The 25,797-nt window shown below is 38.8% G+C and overlaps 2 protein-coding genes across 3 annotated transcripts in view; one reads left to right on the top strand and one right to left on the bottom strand.

The window, feature by feature from the left end:
• LOC145495249 (ADAM 17-like protease) overlaps positions 1-15,421 on the bottom strand; it is an 84,272-nt gene extending 68,851 nt beyond the window's left edge. The window contains exons 1-2 of the mRNA XM_081474847.1: positions 14,482-15,421; positions 12,137-12,257 (exon numbers count right to left, since the gene is read on the bottom strand). Coding sequence (XP_081330973.1) covers positions 12,137-12,257; positions 14,482-14,554 — 194 coding nt within the window. The 5' untranslated portion in view covers positions 14,555-15,421. The remainder of the gene's footprint in view (positions 1-12,136; positions 12,258-14,481) is intronic.
• Positions 15,422-21,708: 6,287 nt separating this feature from the next.
• The window catches only part of LOC145495207 (anosmin-1-like), a 41,090-nt gene continuing 37,001 nt past the window's right edge, over positions 21,709-25,797 (top strand). For both annotated transcript variants that reach the window (XM_081474792.1, XM_081474791.1), the window contains exons 1-3: positions 21,709-22,101; positions 22,324-22,344; positions 24,522-24,563. In XM_081474792.1, coding sequence (XP_081330918.1) covers positions 21,991-22,101; positions 22,324-22,344; positions 24,522-24,563 — 174 coding nt within the window. In that variant the 5' untranslated portion in view covers positions 21,709-21,990. The remainder of the gene's footprint in view (positions 22,102-22,323; positions 22,345-24,521; positions 24,564-25,797) is intronic.

The following is a 25,797-nucleotide window of genomic DNA, read 5'->3' as shown; positions in this document are numbered from 1 at the left end:
GGGGGCGGCAACCCCCCCCCCCCCCAGTTTCAGAAATTTTTGAAATTTTTCAGGCAAAGCGCTGATGATTCAGGCAAAAGTACATGTGAGAAAACATTCTAAAAGATAGTCAAGGCCAGGCTTGTAGACTACTTTCTCTGATGTTTGCCTTGTCAAAATGTTAAGGTTAAATGAATGATAAAAGGATCCAGTTATTCTGTTTTGGAAAAGCCATATATCGTTTAAATGTGTATGGTGGAAATCTCTGAGATGGATATTATTTCCATCAACAAAACAATGACAAAAGAATCAAAGCAAACAAAGACCAAGACTTTTTGTGGTGGCTCTGAAAAGAGCCATTTTCAACCTTTCTTGAACTTTCATACCAGGAAGAATTCGCAGTTTCTCTTATAAGTTTCTGATTTTACTAGGCTGTCAATCGAGGTCATGTTTGGAATGATAACAGTTTCATTGGACATGAGAATTGGGAACACTTTTGTTTTTACTGTGATTTGAGTGCATTTGAACACTCACGCTTTCGGGCATTGTGTAATTTTTTTCAAGCAATAAGGTCACCGCCCCCCAAGTCCGATGGTGCCAGTACGCCTATGCCCCCTTCCTCCCAAACACTGTTGATTTTTCTATTTCTAAGCTTGCAAGCACAGACCACAGCACCTACACAGCTTTGAATAGGACAGCCGGGATATCTCAGAATTATTGCCAGATGCGGCCACCCCTTATTAAGCAGCCAGTTATCAAAGTCCCAAAACGACTGTCAATAAAATACTGCAAATAAACCCTTATTAACTGGCCACCTCTGTTAAGTGGCTGCAATCACAGTTTGGTCATTCTGATAAGGGTTTTCTACTGTCTTTAGCCCTGTTAAGCGGCCACCCAAAATTTAATAAACATAGTTTGGTTTTGTTTTAGAAAAAGGCGATGATGAGTAAGAGTCTGAAATAGAAAGTGAGACTGATAAAAACATTCAAACACACATTTATCATGATTGTCTTGATGTCAAGGTGTTTTGATGTAAAAAGAAAAAAAAAAGAACTGTCTTGATGTGATTCCATGTTCACTAAGCAATTACACCCAATAGTACATGTAAATAAAATTGCGGTGGTGATTCTTAAAGGAGCTACCATTTTGTGACATGTGCATCAGGAAAACAGTGACAGGCTTTATTTTGTGCACCAGTAGTCAAAAACCTTCCACAAATTTATGGTGGCTCTGAACCCTCTCCACAGATGTTTTTAAACTTTTTAAAAAGTTGCACCTTATCACGCTTATCACAATTCCATAATAAATCAAACATCCTGGCCTGGGCTGCCTCGTGTCACTTGTTTAGTGCAAAGAAATCCACTAGCAACCCAAACAAGTGTAATCCAAGTGTAACACTAGATCAAGTAGACAGGATGCATTTTCACTTCCGTTAATTTTTTGAATAAAATTCATTCTGCCTTGATCTGAACTATTCAACCCTTATTGACAATTGAAGAAGCTAGTCATAAAAGGGAATAAGTGACGATTTTGGTTGCTTTTCTTTTTTTTGCTCCAAATTAGCTGAATTTTTGCATGTGGTCTTCAATGTAATAGAAAAACGTGTCCCTGTATTTTTGCCGCTGGTTTTTGCTTCGCTTTATAAAGACGCCGCTAGGAAAACCGAGTGGTTTTTTGCATACGCAATATCCCGAAAATGAATTAAGCAAAGTTTAGCAGAAAAACTACAGGACATTGCTAAACATACCTAAACAAAACTGCACGCAAAATTTGGAGCGTTTTCGACAAAGTTCACTTTTGATTAAAATACCTAATGCCCTTTTCCTGCCGAGGCTGCAAATAAATGAAGCCGGGCCTTTGTTATGATAAACAGAGCCGATCCTTTATTATAATAGCCAAGCCAAGCCTTTGTCATAAGTCGAAGTCTCGCCTCGGTTTATCATAAAAAAGGCTCGGCCTGCCGCGACCGCAAGGACTTTGATTTCACTTAGAAAGCAGCAAAATGTCAATTTCACACAATGTATAAGCTCAAAAATGTTAATTTTAGGTCAAAAAAGGTTTAAATGTTGATTTCACATTAACGCGTGATGGCAAGGATGTTGATTTCACTTAGAAACCAGCAAAATGTCAATTTCACGTAGCGCATAAGCTCAATGATGTTGATTTCAGGTCTAAATAGGTTAAAATGTTGATTTCACGTTAATGCGTGACGGCAAGGATGTTAATTTCACTTAGAAAACAGCAAAATGGTAATTTCACGCAGCGCATAAGTTCAATGATGTTGATTTCAGGTCTAAATAGGTCAAAATGTTGATTTCACGTTAACGCGTGACGGCAAGGATGTTGGTTTCACTTAGAAACCAGCAAAATGTCAATTTCACGCAGCGCATAAGCTCAGTGATGTTGATTCTAGGTCTAAATAGGTTAAAATGTTGATTTCACGTTAACGCTTGACGGCGAGGATGTTAATTTCACTTAGAAAACAGCAAAATGGTAATTTCACGCAGCGCATAAGCTCAATGATGTTGATTTCAAGTCTAAATAGGTTAAAATGTTGATTTGACACTAACGCGTGACAGCAAGGATGTTGGTTTCACTTAGAAAACAGCAAAATGGTAGGAGCCCATGATGGGCTCCTGAAAATGGTAATTTCACGCAACGTGTAAGCTCAAAAATGTTGATTTCAGGTCAAAAAAGGTGTAAATAAAAATAAAATAAAACAAATAAACATTTCAATAAGCACTTTTCCAAATACGGCAATGTCTTAAATGGCTAAAAAATCATGAGATAAAACATAGTTTTCGACAAATGCGATCGTAGCTTTATGTCACGCACCGCCATAACTTCCAAGTTCAAAATGCACTGGTAGCTCTTATGCCTGATGAGGATAACAACTTTGGTGGCTGTTTAGTTTTGGATTTAAGAATTTGATGACTCCATGTGAAAACGCTCTATAAATAGGGCTGACAGATTAACAGATTAACCCTTCTGCGCAACGTATGGGTCTCCATACATCTGCATGTCCCCTGATCCCAGAAGCTCAAAACACTACAAATCATGCCGATTTGAAATAAAATCAACGCAAACTGGATCACAGATCTGTTACAATCGATCACCACTTGCTTGCCATTATTATGTTTAAATCTAGTTACCAGTTCGAGAAACGTCCGCAAAACGTAATCGCAATGCATGCCGGGAAGGGTATTTACACCTCGTGCGCGGGAAAACATGGCGGTCGATACAAGACAAATTTTATCACTCTAAAACCAGTTCTCGCTTTCCAAACTTTGACACTAGCCACGCTTGGCAAATGGGCCACAACTCATGAGAGGGTATTTTTCTTGGGCAAGAACTGCTCTTGGACTTTGCTACCTGGCTCGACCTGACTTCGAACGCTGATAACACGATTACGGTATATCAGCTGCCTTCGAAGTTTCAGAACACATTTTGATTCTTTAAAACGTGCTGATGACTTACGGGTTTATCAAGGCTTTATGATGCCTCTCAACCACCAGGCAGGCATACAAGGTACTTTAAAACAATGCTTAAGATATTAGTTGACAGAGCTCTAATGCGGCACATCTCTTTTTTGTTTGATGGCATTTCGTTTGACGCTCGATCGATTCACGTGTTGTGTTCACGTCACAATAGCTGATGTAAACAATCTGTTCCCAGATTTCCGCTCTATATGCTGTGGGATTTGGTTTTGACTTCATACACTATAAATAGTCTGCCTGTTTGCTGTTCAACAAATAAACTCCTAAAGACATGGCTAGGAAAAGCCAAGTTTTTTGCCTACATTTTAACTCGAAAACAAAGCAAAAACCAGCGACAAAAATACAGAACCACATTTTTCTATTACATTGAAGACCACATGCAAAAATTCAGCTAATTTCGAGCAAAAAAAAAGAAAAGCAACCAAAATCGTCACTTATCCCCTTTTATGACTAGCTTCTTCAATTAATTTTAATTTGAAATTTATACCTATTTTCTTACTCTCAGAAAGTGCACATTACATGATAGTTTTTAATCTGCTCATTGTGAACCTAGATTTTTCTTATGTTAGGGTGACATTTAGGTTTTTGAGACTTCAGTATTTACAACCCTTTATCAAAAGGGTTTCCAACAACTTTTACACAGCTCTGTATTACTGCTTTATTTTATGGCTTGAAATATTGATATAAGAGGAATTGAGAATAAGTTCCAGGTAATTTGTGTATTGCTTCAAAGTTTTAGACCATGCTCTCATACAGGCTACTCTCATGCTAAAAATAAAATGTAAAGTAAACACAATGGAAGCATTACACTTCCGGTAGGATTACGAATGCAATTCGATCTGGCCTAATGCCCTGATCTGATCCATGGTGGTATATATACAGTGAGATAAATAGGCTAACAATTAATTCTTGTGAGTCATTCCTGTTTGCTTATTTGCAGAAAATGCACTTTAGAGGTTAGTTTTTAATCCACTCATTGTCATCTTTAGATTTTTCTGCGAGACTGAAACGTGTCACTTCATAGCCTGCATAGCAAGCATTCCCGTACAAAGAGCTTTTCCGCATTCTGGCCACACGTAAATTGGAGCGGCAAAGTTGCTAAAATCGTAATAGTGCTAACTACAGTGTACATACTCGTTTGGAGGGCAATATTAAAGTCAAATGTTTGGCTTAAGACCAGCTTTTCCAGTGGTTTAATTTCAAGTGTTCATTAGCTTGACGGTCATTTCATTCTCTTGCTGCTAGAAAAATATTTAACCATTGAATAATAAAACCGACCGGAAATCGGAAGCCTTTGTTTTGAAAAGTGTCAGTGCATGTAAATTCACTTTTGCAGGGAGAACAACAACCAATTGCTGGCTTCTAAAACTTGGTCTCTCGTTATCTGGGCACAAAAAACGACTCAGTAAAGCTAAGTCAGGTTGCCAAATACAGTACCAATCAGAAGAAACCTAACAGGGAACGCTTGACAGGACGCATTCTGTTTCCGTTCCATACAAGTTCCCATTCCCATTCTCTATCCATTCTCTATCCATTCTGTGCTGTTCTGGTCCCCGTTCTGTTAGCATTCCATCGGTAAGCATTCTTGGAACTCATTTGGAAGAACGAGGTTTCCGAGAACTCATTTACAAGATTAGCGACACTCATTTGCATTTCATGAATCAATGGGTTAAAACTGTCGCCTTATGCGAGAATACGAATAGTCCAGTTACTCGAAAAATACTGTAACTTCAAGGCCAGTTAGTGAGTCTTCTTCTGAAACGATAAAAAGTGATCGGTAGTCTGTGTGACTGTTGATTAAGGTCAACCAAGACATCGATGTTTTGCTTTGTTTCTCTTCATGCAGAAACCTTTCAATCTCAGTCTAACTCGACTCATCCATCCATTTCCTTATTTGGACATATGTTGGGCTTGTTGACAATAACAAAACGGCCACGATGAACACGAAATGGACAAGAAGATGCAGGGAAGATGCTTACTTAGTGCATGTAAAAAGAAATAAAAAAAAGACATAAGATGATTTTCTCAAGATTGCCAAGCTGGACAAAAATTGGATGAGCATGTATTTAAAGTTACATCATTTCCAGATCCTTGGTAAGCACTCTGATAGCATAACTTACTAACATGCGTTCTGGAGAACGCTTTTTTTCCATTCTGGTGATTCGTAACCGTTCTGTATCTGTTCCATCTCCCTTCGGTGTTCATTCTGTACCCGTTCTGTATCCATTCTGTATCCATTCCATTCGCATTCTGTATTTGTTCTGTATCTGTTCCATTCCCGTTCTCATACCCATTCTGTATCTGTTCTGTATCCATTCCGTTCGCGTTCTGTATCTGTTCTGTATCTGTTCCATTCACGTTCTTGTACCTGTTCTGTATCTGTCCTGTATCTGGTCCGTTCTCGTTCTCGTACTCATTCTGTATCCATTCTGTTCCCGTTTGCGAACATGTTCCCTGTTAGGTTTCTTCTGATCGGTACTGTAAGACTTTCAAAGATTGGTTCTCCTTGTCTGGTTACTGTTTGACCTTCATGCACAATCAATTAATTAAAACAGCAGCTAAAAGATTTTAAAAGCTTTCGCCGAATCCAGCTGGTAATACAGCCACCAAGTCTTCACCCTCTAAAAGATGGTGTCATCTGAGTAAAACTGAATACCATTCACCCCTAACAAATCTTTGCTGAGGCTATATAGCACAATTTCACAAACCCTCCTCCATGGCATCGTCCAAGTCACACTCGAGTTGTTCCTGGAATCATTCAAGGGAATTTGACACAGTTGTCAATCAAGATGACCACGCTGCACCAATCAGGAACCCCATTCGTGAGTGAATTGGTTTTTCAAAACTGAGGGGTTTGGGCGCAAGCATTCCCTCACTTGCCCCACCACCCCCTGCTTTGTCAATTTTTTGCTCTTGCTCCAATTTATGCGTGGCGAGAATGCAGAAAAGACCTTTGTATGGGAACACTTAATACACAGGCTAGGCACCACAATGTTTTAAGCCTGTTATTTGTTGTCAAATTTGATTTAAACGCAAGCGAGTGCGTGAACAGAGGGCTCGCACACTAACAGAATAAAATGTTAAAGGTCAAATGAACCAAAATTTAGACATTTTTTCATTTGAGTTCAATGTCTTCATTAAGTATAAAATAAACACATTCTGAAGTTTTAAATGAATTGGACAAAGTATTGCGGAGATATTGGAATGCTAAAATCATTGTTTTTTATCCTTCATAATCGTAGAGCAGTTGGGAAAATTGTCAGATAATTGTCGGAAATAAAAGTTGTGACATCACTGTTGGTGAGCTCAAGAAAAGTGGGAAATTTAAAACTGTTTTGGTTTTAAGTTCGCAGTGAGCTTCAAGGGAAAACCACTCAAAATCAAAAAGTTGGCACTTTCAAGTTCCCCCAGGACCCAAAACTTAAAAGAGAATGGCTTATAAAAATGAAAAGAGAATGCTTCATGCATTAGAAACATTTGCGCGTTTGTATAAAACACTTTACTGAAGACAGCTTTGAACAAAATCTTGTAGTAAGGAGTTTGTTTGGACACTCTTTCAAGCTTCGTCAACTTGCAGTCAAGAAAGACGCGTTACCCACGATTTTTAACTTCACTATGGAATGTTACAAACCGGCAGTTGGACAAAAAAATAACGAAAAACAAGCAAATAATGCCCGCCTAACAGCGGGCGAACTCCACGGCCATTTCCCAAGGAAAATAAGGTAATTCAGGGCTCGAGACTAACGGTAGCCAACTAGCCACAGACTAGTAAAAATTCCATTTTGGCTAGTGGTTTTTGTGCTTCACCAGCCATTTTGGCCAGTGAAAATGAAAATTTGTGAGCACTGGAGGCCCAGAGGAAACCAATTAACAGTTAATTTCAAATTTTTCACACAACGAAATCGAGTCAAAGCATGCAGAGTTTAAAACATCGGCTGTAATAAATATCATATATAATTTATTGGCCCAAACAAGAACTTTAAATTACTAAAATGCAAAAGAATGATTGACTTTTTTGTTTGTTTTTTTCCCTTAGTAAAAAGCAACGAACGAGAAATGATCTGCTTGCTGCTAATGATAAGTCATGAAATCATGTGGAACTCTAGGGATCATATTTTATGCGCGCAGCATCTGGAGGTCACATACACTTTCAAAAAATTAAAAAATTCGTAGTTGTTTGAAAATTTGAATGATGCCTACATAATATCAATGCCTATGTTTGCAACTTGTAAATTATCTTGTGTTCACGAGAAATCGTGAATCGGCATTTTGAAAGAAAGGAATGTTTTTCGGCGGTGAGTTACAAAGTTCTGTGGGAATTTCTCACGGAGGTGAAAACTTCAGTTTTTGTTGTTGAGCGATGCCTATAATTATAACATCGATGCCTATGTTTGTAAATGTGTGCGTCTGGCTAGTGAAAAATTTGTTTTGGCTAGTGAATCAAACCTGTCACTAGCCACTGGGCTAGCAAGCTGAAAAGTTAGTCTCGAGCCCTGCAGGTTTGTACTTAGATCCAAAACCTTCCCCACAAAAGACTCGCTGACGCAGAAACACAGCAATGTTCAAGACAACAATGACGTCACAAAGCCCAATCTCAGTTCCATTCCTCCATTAAAGTGCACGGTCATTTTGGAAATGTTTTTGTGAAGCCATCGGCTGTCTTTGTACTCTTAACATTTTTACTCCTTTTCACGGCTCAGAAAGAAAAATTTCCGCAAAAGTTTCGTTTTACATGTGTTTTTTAACATTTCTTCACTATAAAATGGCTGAAGAAAAAATGTCTAAATTTTGGTTCATTTGACCTTTAAAACAGCTTGTCATAAATAGCTATAAATGATTGAAACTCAAAGGTCTACATTCCAGTCCCCATAAAAATAAGTGTCTTGAATCTGTACCGCGTGGTTGAAACTCATATTTCCAAAATCAATAACACCAAACACTGTCAAATCATTGTCAGTTTTATACCTGTCTTTCGTAGCCAAAATTGATTAATCTGCAAGTTGCCTGAACTATATCTATCTACATGTACCTATTATCTATCTACTGCCCTACACAGGAATCTTACACTAGGAATGCAAAGAATGTTCAAATGTCTTACACAGGGATTTACCAAACTCACAACATAACCTAGTGTCCAAGGTCACGTGGACACAAGGCAAAAATGGGAGTCATCTAGCTCGTTTTTGAGTTTTTAGTACTTAAAGCTAAAGTTACAGGTGTTTTTTTAACAAGTTGTAATGTTGTTATGGTAACCTGTTACATACAAAAAGGATGAGTGCAACTTGTTTAGCAATGAGTGATACCATTATTCATGCCATCTGACAGGGTGCAGAAAAACATTACATATTATGCAGAAATTTTCAGGATCTCAAAAAATGTGCAAAAAAGCATTGATTATGCGGAAAACACACTGCATTATGCAGCAATTTCAAAGGTTAACAAAATTGATAACAAACTGTTTTCAATGTGCTGAACAACAGTGAAATGAAGAGCACTTCAAAGTCTTGTCCACAGTTTAAGCTCAACTTTGCCACATGCTTAATCTGTTTCAAGTATTTGTTGACAGGCATTTCTTCATTTAACAAAGGTTTTCTGTAGAATTTTACCTGAAGAATTCATAGTTGCATTCTTGGAACATCCGTAACTTAGTAACTAGACATTACATTGGCTGATGAGAAACTAGTTTCCAGGCTCTTCACCTAAAGTAGGTTGGAAAGCCTGGAGGTTAAGTAATGGTCCGCATAAGAACTAGGAAGGCCAAATGCAAAATCGATTTAAAAGTGTGAAGTCTTAACTATTAATTTCAATTAAATCAACAAACCTGATTTGTTGATATCAAAAAATTGTTGAAAAAAGAAAGAAAATAGATAAAAATTACCCTTTTTGGCATAGTTTACCCCATACCCCTTATTTCTATCACTCGGCCAAACTTGAGCAATGTCTTATGGGCCAATCAAAAGTTATAGAGGAAGATGTGTTGAGCTCATAAAACTAACGCAATGTGCCATATTGGACTCAAGCTAAATAAATGACGTTTTTAGAATCACAGGAAAGTCTGGAATGAATGGTGTATTTTTTGCCCATATGAAAACTAGCTGCCATCCTAAGTATGTTTTTTAAGGCTATTCCTTTTGGAGTAGCCACAAGATTGAAAAGAAACTGCTCTGATGAAATTTTGAAAAGGTGTTGGCCAGTAGAACTGTCGAAGAGTTGACTTCCTTGTTCATCAGGTTCATCGTGCTATTCCAGCCATTGAAATCTCACTGGGTGTGTTTATCTATCCCACCACTGCCACTATGTTTAAAGTATTGGCAATGAAACAGCAAGAATCCAAGGAAAATTACGAACAAGACTTCGCTCATATGAACATATACATTTACAAGATGGCGGACAACTCGGAAGTGAGAGGAAGCTAGAGCCAGTCCCTCTGCGTATGACCACGCACACAGTGAACATTTTGCTTTCCTGTTTTCAAGGTCTATCTCTCGCCCATTATAAACATTGCACCGGCCATGGGTTGTGTATCCCTGTGTGTGTATTCATTGTTCTTGCAAAACCAGAGACATGGTGCGCCCTTGGCTGCCTGGCTCTTTGTTTGTGACAAGTTGTTTGGAACTTTACTTAATTTTATCAGAGGGAATGAGGAGAAATGCAATTATACACTTCGGGAAATACAAACCAATAATTTGGACTGCGCGATCTGTGATCTGTGATTTGACTGAAACTTCGAATTGATACATGGAATATTCACCGGGAGCCCATTCTAGGTAATTCTTAAAGCAGTGAGTCAGTTATTTGCAGTTATTTTGTAACTGGTATTGTCCCCTTTGACTTAAAAGATCAAAATAAAGAACACGGCTGGAGTGTCTACATGCGTGAGGTTTGTTTTTCCTGTTCAATCACTTTTGTGACAGCTTTCTTGAAACCTGAGCGCTTATTCTGAACATTTGAGGTCACTGATTGACATTTTACCTGAATGTGCTTTTACCAATAATTTGAATTCCCCATAAACTGGCACATAGAAACTACTTGAGCTTCACGTATTTCATTTTTCAACTCACCGTGAATACATACGTGAAAGAAAAACTTGTTTAAGTGGATTGCAAGTGAGGTAACTTAGCAACTAAAATTCAAAATTTGTGTTTAAATACTTAAGAGCCAATGAGGACTGCTGAAATTGATTTGATTAGGATAATGAGCATGAAAAAAATAACTGCTGCTATTGCACTGGCCTATTGTTCTTTTGCCTAGTTCTTATGTGGACCATTACTTAATAATCATCATTTGTCACAAATGAAATGACGTGTTTTTGTCGCTGTTTTAGGAGAAAATGTACTTCAAAATAATCAATCTCTTTAGAATTTTTACTTGTGGGGATGGCAAGCAGCTGCGTTATCGCTAATATGAAATACATTTTCTGTTCTATGCAGAAAAAAAGCTCTGATTATCCAGAGGATGCAGACATTAGCAAATTATGCAGATCCTCACCATCGCATCCTGTCAGATGCCCTGATTATTGTAGCATCACTTGATACCGTATTTACCCGTGTATTAGTCGATCCCGTGTATAAGTCGAGCCCCAATTTTTGAGGCCAAAACCTAGATTTTCTTAATTTCCAGGTAAGAATTTCTTGGAAAACTTATCTTAGAAAACTTATTTCTTAGAATTATCTTTCAACTACCAAAATATGTCAACAAATCACAGCAAGTTTCAACGCACAGTTTTAATAAGCTTATTACGGCATGTATACGAGCGTTTTACCAAGTTTAGAAACACATGTGCATGAGGGCTTTCTGACGATAATATTTGTCAAATGTTCACAAAATCAAACATAAGGATTTCAAAAGAACCTTTTTAAGTGTGAAGAGATTAAAAGTGGCTTTATAAGACAGGCAAAACACCAAACAAGCTCAAGACTTTCACTACTCCACAAAAAAGTGCAAAGTGTGCATTGGGAACTTGGTGGCCAAGCCTTGAAATCGGTCGAGTACTGGTACAGAAGTCCTCACGCTCATATCCTGCCAGGTTACTAAGCAGAGAAGTTCGAAGCATGAAAGATGTTTTCTCCGAGCGGCTTTACTACAGCTTTATTTACAGGAAAAAATATTGGTTCTTTATGACAAAATTGAGCCAGTGAGTGTCTACAAGATTCAGGTCAACATTTAGCAGATAAATGTTGATGCATTTTAACTTGAAGCTCTGATATAGAGAAACAGATCACTAAGCGAACATACGTTGTAAATTGTGCTGCCGCTTATTACATGTTCGTTAACACTGAAAGACAATCATTATGCTAATTATTTGACTGGCGCTTGGATCTCGAGTTTTGACCCATGTATAAGTCGAGGGCAAATTTTTGGACTGATTTTTAGGTCTTGAAAGGTCGACTTATACACGGGAAAATATGGTAAACAGTGGTAGTGTTCATCCTTCAAAGAACAACTGTGGGAAAAGTGCTGGGTGTTTAACTGTATACCACCAAATTTTCAGAACAAACCTCATAAATATACAGCCCTCGGTAGAGAGATATTGGACAGTGTTACTGTACACATGCACGACATAAATATATAACCCTAGGTACAGAGATACGGTATTGGACAGTCCGTACACATGCATGACATTGCATGCTGCGGCGGCAAGAGATAGTAAATTGCATTACCTGTTCAATGTTGTGAAGGAAACAATCTTTTCTTGCTTACTGGCATCTCTTTTATGGAAGGCATGCAAAATGTCATCTGTATGTAATGTTTCATAATGTCTTAACACATCTGCAATCTTATCTGAAAATAAAAGATTGATAATGATTAATTATATTCAACAGTCTTGCATGCATGCACTGTATGTAACCTTTTCAGGAAGACCTGGGAAATTATTTGTAAGGCGATGAAATAATGGGTAAACCAGTTTAGGCTGATTTGATTGAGATGTCCCAATAGCACACTCTTGGAACCACCGACTACATCTATATATGATTAGAAGCTGGTCAAGGCTAGCACTCAACTTCTGTTAGCCTAAACAGCACTCTAGCAGTCAAGGTAGCTGATAGCACCAATGGTTAACCTCGATTTAGCAGTAACTTGATCTAATGCTTGTAACAGTTAAAGCCCTCAATAATAGTAATGATGACTCAAATTCCATCAGGTAGCAGGCAACACTGCAGTGGTCTAGTAGCCATGATATGCAATCAACCTGGATTGGACTACACCAAGTAACACCTACATGTATACCTAGAGTTAGTAATAGCTATGACCTACTAAAACATATTTTTTTTCCTCTGACTGTCACACTTCTTGTTTTCAATATCACAGCATCTAACTACAGTAAGCTGTTGAACCTCTCATAAGTGACCACCCAAAATGTTAAGCCTAGGTGGTCCCTTACAGGAGATGGTCACGCATGAGAGCTTTATAGACCATATTATTGGGTCAAAATTTTGCCTCATTGGCATATTGTAACTGCAGAGACCTACCCTGTGCATAAGGTCATCTCTCTGAAGACTGAAAGAAAGCAGTGTATGTGCATTTTTCTATAAATTTTTAAATGTTTTTTTCATGTGAAAAGTCAATTTTCAAGAAAAGAAAATCCAGGACTTGCCATGGAAAAATTTCTGTCTCTTGTACTGCCCGGGAATGCGATAAAGTTACAACACGTTATTATCCAATTTCAGTTCTATTATCTGTTAAGTGGGAACTGACGGGAGGTTAAAACAAAAAAAAATTAAAACTTTTAGCTCTAAAAGTGGTCACAGTCACTTAAGAGTGGCAGTTGCTTAGATAGTTATTTGACTTGGAAACTTTTGGCTGGCTTTCAAATGATTGTTATGATCATAGTGACCCCTCTGATCACTACAGAAAAAGTTGAGCAATCCATATGGGAACTGATTTCCATATGATTGCTGCCTTTGCTTACAATAGCTGCAAAGACTTCAGCCATCATACCATAGCAGTCGCAACCATCATTGTGAAAACAAATGCAGAGATATACTCTAGGTCTATATCAACAAATGTAGTGAAAATATAGAAAATGGCGCTCGTTTAACTTTGATTATGGCAATCATACAGAAACTGCTAGCTGTTGTCATCCCAAGGCCCGGGCACAATTTAAAGGAAATGGGAAGATGGGTGCTTGGTCAAGGTTAACTTTAAAGGTTACCCTGATTGGGTCTACTTTAAGCAAAATTTTGGGTAAAAGTCCATTTTAATTTTTCTAGTTTCTACATGTTTTGGATGTGAAGACTTTGATCCAAGTTCACCTGAGTTGATCTGAGTTTGCCCAACCCCGATCAACGATTCAAGTTGATCCAGTTTGACTTTTGTACCCGCCTCATGATCAGTTACCAGTTTCAATGTTAAATTGCAAGTTCGGGCTCGTTTTCTGTGAATGGCAAACAGCATTTTGTTTGTTTCATGTCTCAGAATGACACTGAAAATTTGAAATAAAAGGTTTTCATATAAATTTTCAACTTTCCACTAATTACCCCTTCGGAAAACAACATCAAAATCATAAAATATTCTTCGCTTTAGCTTACTGCTTATATCGGTCCATTCGTATGCGAAGGAATGATAAATGATGTCATGCATTGGTTATAATATTTAGCCAAAATACTGCTATGATGAAGTAAACACAACAAAGACTGGCTTATCTAAACCAATCCTTAGTTTTACTTCACCTTCTCTCATTTTAGAGTACGCACAAGAGAATCAATTCTGAATTCTTCGCGAATTGCAAACCAAAATAAATGCAGAACTGGGCTAAAAGGCCGAGCCCATATCGGCGATCCAAGTAATCACGGATCCCTACACGATTTGAAGAGCTTCTTTCTTCTATTCAACTTTACAAAGGTACGATCTGATAGCATTCAACAGACGCAGAACGTGTGGTTGTTTCGAGTAGCTCTGCACTACATGCACTGTCACATGCAATCGTGCCGAAGATCGCCCTTGCGGCATGTTAGAAGCCAATCAGTTAAACCTGATTTAACAACGAAAAGCTTCATGTACTTACCAGTTTTGAATGCTGAGATACCGCCAAGAATTAAGATAGAAAGACAAGTGTGTAGGTAACTAAAAAACCTCATTATCTGAGTTGATACAATCAATATTAATCAGTAAAAACAGTTCTTTGCAAGAACTTTCTCAACGTTTCTAAAGACTCGGCCCTTCCGGTAGATTCCTTCCCAGTTCCTTTGCAAAAACAACACACGCACGGCAAACACAGCGGTCAAACGTCTGCGCATGTGCGAGCAATGGAGCGACTAAAAGGCGGTCAAAATATTTTCATGACATTGTTCTTTTCGTGGGTCATCGGCATCCTATAAATGACATTTTCCTCGTTATTTATATATTTGCTTATGTTTTAGCCTGTACAACAAGAGCTAACAGAAATAAGAGTTAAAAATTGTGCTACCTTCTGCTTGTTGCAGTTCTTTTTTTTTTCCGCGGTATGTATTTTCCGTGCTCCTTGAATTTTTTGTCCGCCTACACTTTGCATTTAGTGCACCAGTTTTTTCCAGGTTTGTAGTTTAGAAAGATTTTCCCACTTGGTCAAAGACCTGGTACAGGCGGTTTGGGATCGGTATTTTGGCCAGCTATGCCCCCATGACGATGGACATGAACATCGTTTGTCGTTTCGATTCATCTCGTTCCTGTGCTTCAGACAAATCCTGGATCCAGATGGAATCCTCACAGTCCTTGCCAAAATTTTTCCAGCTCGTCTGAGCGAGGCCGAATCACTGCAATTGTCTTTTTCTTCTTCCATTTTTCCTTCTTTTACACACCGTTTGACGTCCGTTTCCGGCGTCATGCATCCGGGAGGTTTCTTTCACAGGTCACAGGTCACAGGTCACAGGTCACAGGTCACAGGTCACAATCAAAACACTCAGTAAATTTCGCGATGTAACAATTACTGAGATTCCCGAGAGGTTTATCGATGTTTCCATGCAACAAACCCTAAAAGTGTTTTACTCTATAATTTTAATGAAAAAATTTCTAGGGGTGGTATAGCTTTCAAACATGTAGTGTTAATATATTTTATCGTAATAAGATAATTCATTATGATAGCAAATTGAACTGTTTTATTTCTATATATATTTTTTTAAATCTTTACAACGAGTATGTACTAAACAGAAACAAGAGGGTCCCCTATACCTACTCTGAAAACCATTTCACGCATAAGTAATCGGCCTTTTCACGCATCACAAAAAATTCGAAAGCAGCTTCACGTTAAAAGAAAAAATCACTTTTCACGTAAAAATGCAAAGGCTAAATCATGTGTTACATAAAAATACAAATTCTATCCACGTTTCGCAAAACATACAGAACCCTCCATTTTGATGCATCGAAATGCCGTGTGCATGTGTGATACATCGTGACAGACTAGATTCCAGGTCCTCCTGGTTCACTGTCGCTGTGGTTAGTTCTCAGTCGCGTGGAATGGACAGGTTTTACATCTAGTTTGGTATAGTTTACGAGCTTTAATGACGCTAAAATCTCCGAAAAAAGTGAACAATTCTTTCCGCAAAAGTCGTTGGTTCACAAATCACGCGTAAGTAAATGCATAATTCACGGATCAGTGTAAGCCTCTTTCGTTTTCATATTATATTGAAAGGCTAAAAACAATTTATGTTTTCAACAGAAATAAGTCTTCGCTTTCTTTGGATCAATTTTTTTTATATATTTCAGTGCTACAACTGATTTCCCCTACGCGCTTTTTTTTTCAAGAAAGAGCTCTTATAGTTGCACTTGGGACGCACTTCAGTATGCATCTGTTTTATGACGTTTTGGCATATTTTTTGGTGACCTGTGACCTGTGGCCTGTGAAAGAAACCTGCCGTCATGCATCGTATGATTAATAAAAACAAATAAAAATATACTACGCCGTCAGTTCGTAGCATGACACGGGTTTTCAAGACTTATAAACTTTTTTGGTAAAGCTCAAAACAAAATGGTAAATCAGCAGAATACCGGTAACTCAATAAACTTTGTGTCTGAAAAGTCTTAAGTTTTCCTTTTACCTACTTTCTTTTCCTTTTACAGATTTCTCTGAACTTTTCAGTTTTTTTTTTCGTAAATTTTGCGTGACACCGGTTGTTTCCCATGTTTTCCTTTAGATTTTTGCGCGGGAAATTGGAGCGCGGTTGCCAAAAAATGTACCCATTTGCGCATGCCCGGCGTTTGACCGCTGTGTTTCGCACGGCAACGCTCGGCGCGAAATGACTGCGGACTGCTGACTGCGGACTGCGGACTGCAAAAGTCAGACTGTGAGGGGTAATGAAGATGAAGACTAAACTGAAGACCGATACGAACAAAACAGAACAGCAAAACTCACAAGAGACACCACGTATCTCAATCTTAAATATCGGTAGTCCAAAAGGCTGCGTGGCTGCTTGGCACAGTGTAAATAGCTCAAAAGTAATTAACAAATAAAGAAGCCTCGCCTATGCTCTGTTCTGTTGTAAAGCACGCAGGAAGCGGTAGAGCACGAAAGAAGTGTAGGGGAAAACACGAGACGAAGTCGAGTGTTTTTCCCTACTTCTTGAGTGCTCTACCGCTTCCTAAGTGCTTTACAACAGAACAGAGCACAGTCGAGGCTTCTTTATTTGTTTTATGATAAAGAATCGGATAATTTCCCCGCGCATTTGGCTGAATTTTCAAACCAAACTTTATTTTCCAATAAACAGTAACAAAATAGAGCCAAAAAAGTCAATTATTTAGCAGACGTTTCGGAACTAGTCCTTCTTCAGGTCTAAGTTTTAAATGGAATAAATCATCGAAGAAATAAACAATAACACGCGTGACTCTAACGGATAGGTATAAGGTAAGAGCGTGTTCGCTTCAAGTTGTTAAAAAACTGAAAACTGAAAAAACTGAACTAATTGGGTCAAACGCCGAACTTCACATGAGCCGGTAACCGGTCACCTCGCCACCAGGAAGTCTCGCTATCAACGAACTCACCAAGCGAAGTTGCCTCACCCCCAAATTACTAACGATCTAATAACATTAAACTGAAATTCGTTCTACTTTGTTCAGTTGTGTAACTCGCACAGCCCATGTAAGGCTGAAGTTGTTTGATCGTTTAGCCGAAGCCTTTTATGAAACACGTTACGTAAGATTAAATGCAAACGCAACAGAGAAGCAACTGAGCAAAAATAACAGCACAGTCAGTTCTCAAAGATATATACATGTAGCTGAATTCTAGAAAGTTATGGTTTCTCGCTAGACAACGGAGCACATCTCGTATCCCGTCACCGACAACATGTTGACATCGAAATTTGCAAACAGACAAGCTAACAAACTTACGAGTCGATTGACATATTGAAGTCGCTCGTAATTCCCTGGTGGCGAGGCGACCGTATACCCATGAGCCTAATTGGTTGAATTGGGTTCGGCTCATGTGAAGTACGGCGTTTGACCCGGGCCTAAGCCGGTGCCAAGGTGGAAAATTAAGCGCATTTTGTCACGGCGTCTGGCGTTGTTTGTACCCCTGCGGTGTTTTATGCAGCGAACTTCCACGCCCTCTCGTTCGTTACCTTTTTTACCCTATTTTCACTTTAGTTTCTTCTACAGGACCCCTCTGATAACTTAATGCACTGATGGGTCATCCTGTTAAAATATTCGTTATCAGCATCGTCGTCATCGTCGTCGTCGTTATTATTGTTATTATTATTATTATTATTATTATTATTATTAGGCATGTTGAAATGTTCCACGACGGGGAAAAAGGGCGGGTTTCTCGTAATGGTTTGGAGGTGTTCACCTGTGCGTTCCTTGAGCATGCGGCTGGACAGTGACATGATATGCAGTACACCACATTACTAGATTTTCAGGTGAAGCACTCCCTAATGGTGATGTTGTGTTGAGGTCCTTCGATGATGGCGGTGGCTGATACATGAGAGCAAAAAAGGCATCGGGGGCGCGAAAAGGGTATGTGACGGCCGGAGACCCAGACTGACTTCGCCTGGAAATGTGCACAAGAATATCACAGATACTGAACGACAAAACCACCACCAAGATTAATCTCCTTGGTGGTTTCGTCGTTCACCAGAATGTTTAAGTTCGTCAAAAGGATCTTTTTGATGTTATTGTTAAAAGGATGGTGCGTCACATCTACATCTACATTTAATAATAATTAATAATAAATTAATAATTTGATTTCCTCGTCAACACCGAGGAAATCCTCTCTGTGCCGGTGGTGGCGTCTTGAATCTCTTGAATGACGTCACGCCTACTGACTCCTGACACCCATTGTAGGTAGTGTTCGAGTGATGTGCGAGTGAGAACACGGTTCTTTCCATTCGATGAAAAATTCCAGTTTGAATTTCCTGAAATTTCCATTAACGAATGGAAGAGCATTTTCCGTAATTTTTTCCGCGTTCAGTACTGCTTCCCAATGTCCTGGAGAGCTCTCATTGGCTTAAATTATCTTGCTTTGAGCCAGCCAGTTGCGACAGACAGCAGATCAAAGCAATCAGTGAGCTCGAACAGAATAAGCATTTTGTCAATCAGGCCTTTGATCCTTGCAACATCCCAGAACATTCATTACCTGGGGATGTTGACAGAATTATTTAGTAGTGAAGAACAAAAATTTCCACTTGCGGTTGCGCCTTTTTCTTTCTTCTTTCCCTGGCCTCTGCTGTACCATTTCGATCCAAATGGCTCACTATTGCCGTACTTTAAGTCACCATCCAACACTACTAAACTTGAAAACGCAACTTTATTTCTACGGTCTGGCCTACCGTCCACACTAATCCGTCACGACCACGGAGCTTTCAGTTCGAAAACGCTCTTTTGACCGACGAATTATTTAACGCCTGCTTTGCGTTTTACGTGGCGGGAAAACACTTTGAAAACGGAGCTTTTCGAAAACGTTGACATCACGATAATCATGTGATTTCCCTGCTCGAGTTTTCTTCAAACACAAACCCAAAATGACCGGTGAATGTTGCGTTTTCAAATTTCTCTGGCGTAGTGTGGGCGGAAAACATTTGATGCGTTTTCAGAGTGAAAACGGGCCGTTTTCAAATTTCTACAGCGTAGTGTTGACGGTTCCTTATTCTATTGCACCTGAAAAGTCCTTCTCAAAGAGCGCAGTAAATGTATGCGTATGTATGAATGAATGTTTTTTTTTACCCCCTCCGCCCGGTTCAGAAGCTTAAGCCCCAGCCAAACGATCGCAACATTTCAACACAACATATCGCAACATTGTTGGCCCAGCATTTGCAAGCTCCAGCCAAACGATCGCAGCATTTCAGCACAACATATCGCAGCATTGTTGGGTGCAACATGTTGCGCGCGTTTGGCCACCCAGTGCGACTGTCGCGACATGTTGGGTATTGAAAATCGAACTAGTGCGCATGCCTGGGTGCATCATCGTTGCGCGAACCTGGCCAAACGACTACAATATCATACAACATCCACAATTGTTATATAGCTGGCGTTTTTCCAGCTACAGCGCGCCCATTTATTGGCTAGTTCATGGTTGAATGACATCTAACAATGAAACTGTTTATAGCCAAATGCCATGAGCGGGCAACATTGCTAAAACTATGACGTCAAACGGAAAACAGTTCACTGTTTCCCGCGAAATGTTCACCGCTGTTGCACGTGATCAGAGCGTGCAGTTGAAGGTGGCCTGATGTTGTCGCTGGAATCTCAGCGCGTTTTTCAAAATTTGCTTTTGTTTTGTCTTCGTCTCGGGAAACATTGAGATTCTCGGGAAACAAAATTCACTGTTCTCCTCGGGACCAGTCATTAAGTGTTAAATGTTGCATGAAAATTTCGACCAGTTTCAAATTTGAGCCAACAACACCCAACATGTCGCAACACATTGCAACAGGGTGACCAAACGCGCGCAAAACAGTGTTAGCTAATGTTGCGATATGTTGCGTTGAAATGTTGCGAGGCTTTAAGCAACGACGGCGGCGGCGGCGAGAACGACGCCAAGTTAAAAATGAATTTATTTATATTTTACCGGCGAAATTCGCAATTGTCTAGCTCTGTTCAGAAGGCAAATGGCTCTAAAAACGTGCTCAGGATAAATATCAAAATAGGCAATGACAGCGTTCAATTCCAAATGGAAATACGAAAAATTAGCCGCCGTCGTTCACGTTCCTCAAACTACGCAGAATTTGGTTATTTCACCTTCTTGTTTTGCAGAGGACGGCAAAGTAATGTACAAAGATATATAACGCACGTGCACAGCTATTATTTTCCTAATTAAACCTTTTGTTTGGTGACGTTCTTGTTGCCGGCGTCGTCGTGGTTTGCTTAAGCTCCCTAATGGTCGATTCCTAACATCCATGAATAAAAGACAAGATTTGTGGCACCAGGCATGGTTCAATGTTGTTTATCATGTTTATTTTTACCTTACAACAAACACTGAAACTGCTGACGCTACATTTTCCACGTCAGTCGAGTGAAAATGTGCGACAACTTGATATTGCATAATTTGTCTAAAAGAAAAAGATGCTTTTGGTATATTACTCAAAGCACTTTATTCCAGCGACGAATGAAATCGAATTCAGTCTAAAAAGTGATTTTTATTCATATTTGGTTTACTGCCCCAGGAGTTTCATGGTTGAGAGAATTAACAAACGAATCTAAAACTGTAAAAAGCCTGAGCTAAAACCCCAAACATTGGAATGTTTAACTTCCATCGAACAATATTTAATTATGTAGCTTGTTGTAAGTTTGTAAAGGCTCGAGAATCCAGAAACACGTTTATGAATATAAAGAAGTTTACAAATGTCCTATTTTATTATCTTTGATCAAAGCTGCAGGTTTCCGTCTGGGCATGTCCGTGTAAAATTTTCTCATTTGCTTTTGTTTACCGAACAATGAAGCTCCAGACTAACAATGATTATTTTTCTCGAAAATTAACATTTCTTTGCATACTATGAACTGCTTACTAAATACAATAGATCTTTTGTGACAGTCTTTTTCATCGAGAGACTAAGTGGAGAGATTTTTGTCATGATCGGTAACTGTCAAGGTTTTCCGTGGAGCTCTTCAGAATGAACGGTTGTAACGAGAATAAAATGAGAACACTAAAGAGTTTTCTTCCCACGAACAAATTTACCAACATAAGTATTATATTGGTTATCTGCGGTTTGAGCGACAAAGCAAACGCCCCTCTATCAAACAGCAATATCGCTCGCGGCTACAAATTTTTTTTTTGTTCAATGTCGTTTTCTTTTTCTCATTTTCCGACAAAAACTCATCTATTTAGCTTGGAAAGGGGTGAATAAAACGCTGAACAAACTGCTCTTACATATTTTAATCGTGAACAGCCTTAATATGTAAAAGAACGATGAAGACCGAGAATTTACCAGACAAGGATGATCGACTTGTTTATTCTCCTTCGCGTCATTCACACAATTGCACACAGGCACGAAACAGCACATGTTCAGATCCCAGCAACCGGCCTTGTTATGCAAATTTGCAGTTCCTGATTTCTTTTATTCAAGTTGTGAGCTCCTTTATCTTTCATCGGTAAAGTTTATTATTTTTTAAAGTCATGAAGCATTATTTCGGATTATTTTTTTCAATCTTGATTGGTGTTTGTGTTTTTAACGAGAATTCAGCAACCGTGCTTTCAGCGCGATGCAAAAGTCGGTGCCTAGCGAAGGTGAGTAATCAAATTATCGATTGAATGTTTTGGACCGACGCCTGTTGCTGAATACTTTGACAGGTTGTGATCTTGTACCAACTGAACTTAAGTTACTAATCTTGCAGGTGATTTTTAATTGCTTAAGACTTTATTGAATCTGATCGCTAAACGTTTTCTTGTTTCTCATGTTTCTCTTTTTGGCGCGTCGTCACGTTCTGTGTGGAAATTATTATTCGGCAGGAGATCCAAAGATATAGGAATGTAAGTAACTTGGACGTTGAATTATGAAGCATACTAAGCTCCCTCTATTCCCATACAAATTAGGTAGCCCGCTTCTAGACTTTAGATGTGGTAGCTTGGAAAAAGCCTCCGTTCTTTTCGGAGCTCACCACTGCAAATGTCTAAAGTAACAACCGTTGCCTAAGTTAAGAATGTATGCAGTTGTTGCGAGAAAGATCAATACAGAACCACTCTCCACAAACGTATTAATGCACGCCGTTGTATTAACTTTTTAGTAAAGACAAAATTTAAAGAAAAACGCGAAGCTGCAAAACGACAGAGTGTAAGTAAAGGCAACACCAAAAGTTTCAGATTGGTCAGCATAATTTCGAGTACCATATATATGGCTTGAAAAGCAGTGTTTGTTTGTCAACGAGATCAGTTTTGCATACAGGGTTAAGCCTTTGCATTCCAACTGAACGCAGTTAAAAGGAAATAACTTTTCACTTCCCATCCCCACTTATAAATAACATCAATTTCCACCAGGTTGGGGACTATGAAGGTTAAAATTCTTGCATGGTTTCGTGGTGAACTCATTCGATCGCTAAGCCAAGCGGCACGGCTTTGTCATGCAGATATTTATGTAGATTCAATTCTTGTTTCTGTTTTTCAGTTGAAAGATTTACCACCGTAGCTTTATTTCGTTGCGGTCGGCGCGACGATTTAAAAAAATGAAAATGTGCGATAAATAGGTGCGAAAAGAAAAGAGAGTCAATTTGAGACGACATGGTGTTTCATTGTAATATGCGAATATTGGTTCACCATTGTGAGAAATCCAATAGTTTTCAAGATAATTTGTAGAAAGCGTAATTTCCGAAGCTTCGACGCCATTTGGTTTTATATATTTATTTATATGCCACAAATCGATCCACAATTTCGGGGAAAGGATAGAAAGAGTTTGCAATTTAAGGCTTTTAACTCTGAGCCACTACTTTTGTTGTATAAATCGTTTAGCACACCATTTTAAAATTCTTTATAATCGTCCAAAGGCGTAATTTTTAAAAAAGAACACTGACGTTCCAGCGCCAAAAAAATCGACATGCTAAAAATATGTAAAGCCTTACAATATTTTACGTTACTTGTATATTTCATTGTTTTTTTGTGGGTAGTCTTGCGATATTTGTCAATTTAATTAGTCGCTGAGAGGTATTCAGTTAAATTTCCCGCAGCTCCATATCTTCGGGGATAGCTCCCGATAATTTGTGTGATTTCCTCTGTTTAAGTACCCTTGATGATGCTAATTAGCACATTTCTACAAGACAAAATGCGCATGTACCCCCTATCTAAAAGCGTCTGAGTTTGATTGCTTTTCATAAAGTTACATAAATGTAATAAACTTAGGACAGATTCATAACTTGAACGTCTCTTGATAAAAAAAAAAAAAAAATGGCAGGCAATTTTGTTTTTCTTTTCTTGCTCTTTAGTAGATCAACTATTTGTTGAAACTTTTCAGTTAGATGACTTTCAATAAGAGTACACTCGAACTTTAACTAGGCAGGTTCATGTTCATCAGTGTATCCTCTCCAAATGATGTCCGTTGCTTGATTATATTGTCATATGATATGCAAAACCTAGTTATTTTATGATTAGATTGAGTTATGCAAATCTTCTGAAGTTTCTGCCTAGAGCGTAGTCATATTTATTAAGTACAAAGCAGCTTACTGACCAAATGTTATCAGTATCACTCAACTAGTGGACTAATGCAAATCCTGCATTTTAATTGGCTACGCTACTAGAGGACAATTAGTAATAGTACTCGAGTAGTGAAATTGGTGCAACTGAGTGTGACGCTTTCTTTCGTTTAGTCCCAAATAAATATTTCTTCAACTTGCATTTGCTAACTTTATTATTGCCTTTTCTGTCCAACTAGTTGGGTGATACTAAAACAATTAGACCCTTCGCCCTGAAGGGCCACTGGTCTATAGCCCATTCAGCTTCGCCTCATAGGCTATTGACCTGTAGCCTGCAAGGGCTACGGGTCTGATTGTTAATTAGTCACAACGTAAATTACGTGATGGTCTGTCATGTAGCCCTTGCAGGCTACGGGTCTAATTGTTAGTTAGTCACAACGTAAATTACATGATGGTCTGTCATGTAGTCCAATTGCTATTAATACAAGAGAAGCATACTTGTCTTTACTGTTTTTTGTTTCCATCTAGGTCACTGCAGTTCCTGAATGTATCACACAAGACTGTTCAGCGGTAAGTGAAATGTCTTAGTAAACAAAAGTAATTCATAAACAAAGATTTTCTTTGTTCTAAATTTGGGCTGTGAGTAGGGGCGTGATTCAAAACAGATGTGTTGAGCATAGCTATCCACAGTTAGTGCTGACTGACTGATCTGCTCATGTCTCGTACACACATGCATTTCACTTCAGACATACTCTTGTTCTAAGACTTCCACAATCAAGCCCCACATGCTGGTCTTTTAATCTGTGACCATCCAGATTACCGGAACTTTCAGGAGAGTCCTCAGCTGCATGCTAACCATTTCACCATCGCACCTCCCATGCATATTCACCTAGAGGCTTATGCAAATTTGAGAGGATTTTCAAAAATCACTCTCAGTGTAAATCTCTGCTGATTGCAGTTGCATTCATCTGATTACCTATTAGATACTTAGCGTCACTGACCTGGGAGTCCTAATTATCAGTGCTCCAAGCTCACTTCTTCAAAAAGTCGCCTTTTGGTGACCTTCAATAAATTATTGTAAAATGGTCACCATAAAAAAATTTTGGTCGCCAAAAAAAAAAACAGAAAAAAAAAACTGTAATATCCAGGGGCAGACACTTCGTGTATGTTACATGAATGTCTACTACGCCAAGCGACACATTTGCAAAACTTTCCTTTGCCAAATTGTTACGTTTACTCGCTTGCCAATTAAAAGATTGCAATAACGGGCAAGACCGAAAGAAGGAAGAGACTCCAATGTCTGGTAGCAGAAATGATTTATTACAAAGCTGCTGACACTGGGTAACAACTCGCCAGTGGCACGCAAAAAACAACATTCATGTAATCACTGATGTGTGACAACTGCACTTCGAGTCAGCACTGAATGTTTCTTTCCTATGGGAAAATTAGACATCCTCACTTTTTAACCGCATGGCCATGGGCCAAGCGCGGTTCATGTTCTACCTGTGGTTTATTAACCACGCGGCCATGGGCCGAGCACGGTTCATGGTTTACCCGTGGTTTTTTTTCGATTTGTAGGTGACCAGACCCAAACTTTCACTCGGCCAAATTTTGAGTCACGCAACCTGTGATGTTTAATCGCCAAAAGCTGTTGAAACATTAATAAATCACATCTCCGATACTGACTTTCGCAGGAAAAAAAATTAAAAACCCAGCGTTCGTCAAAAATTATATTTTTTCAGCAGAAATTTTGCTCGGAACATATACATATTTATATTCGTTTGAATCATCGATGAAATGACCT

This window comes from Orbicella franksi, chromosome 8 (genome assembly GCF_964199315.1).
Source record: "Orbicella franksi chromosome 8, jaOrbFran1.1, whole genome shotgun sequence".
Taxonomy (NCBI): Eukaryota; Metazoa; Cnidaria; class Anthozoa; order Scleractinia; family Merulinidae; genus Orbicella; species Orbicella franksi.
This window is presented reverse-complemented; position numbering and strand designations above follow the sequence as displayed.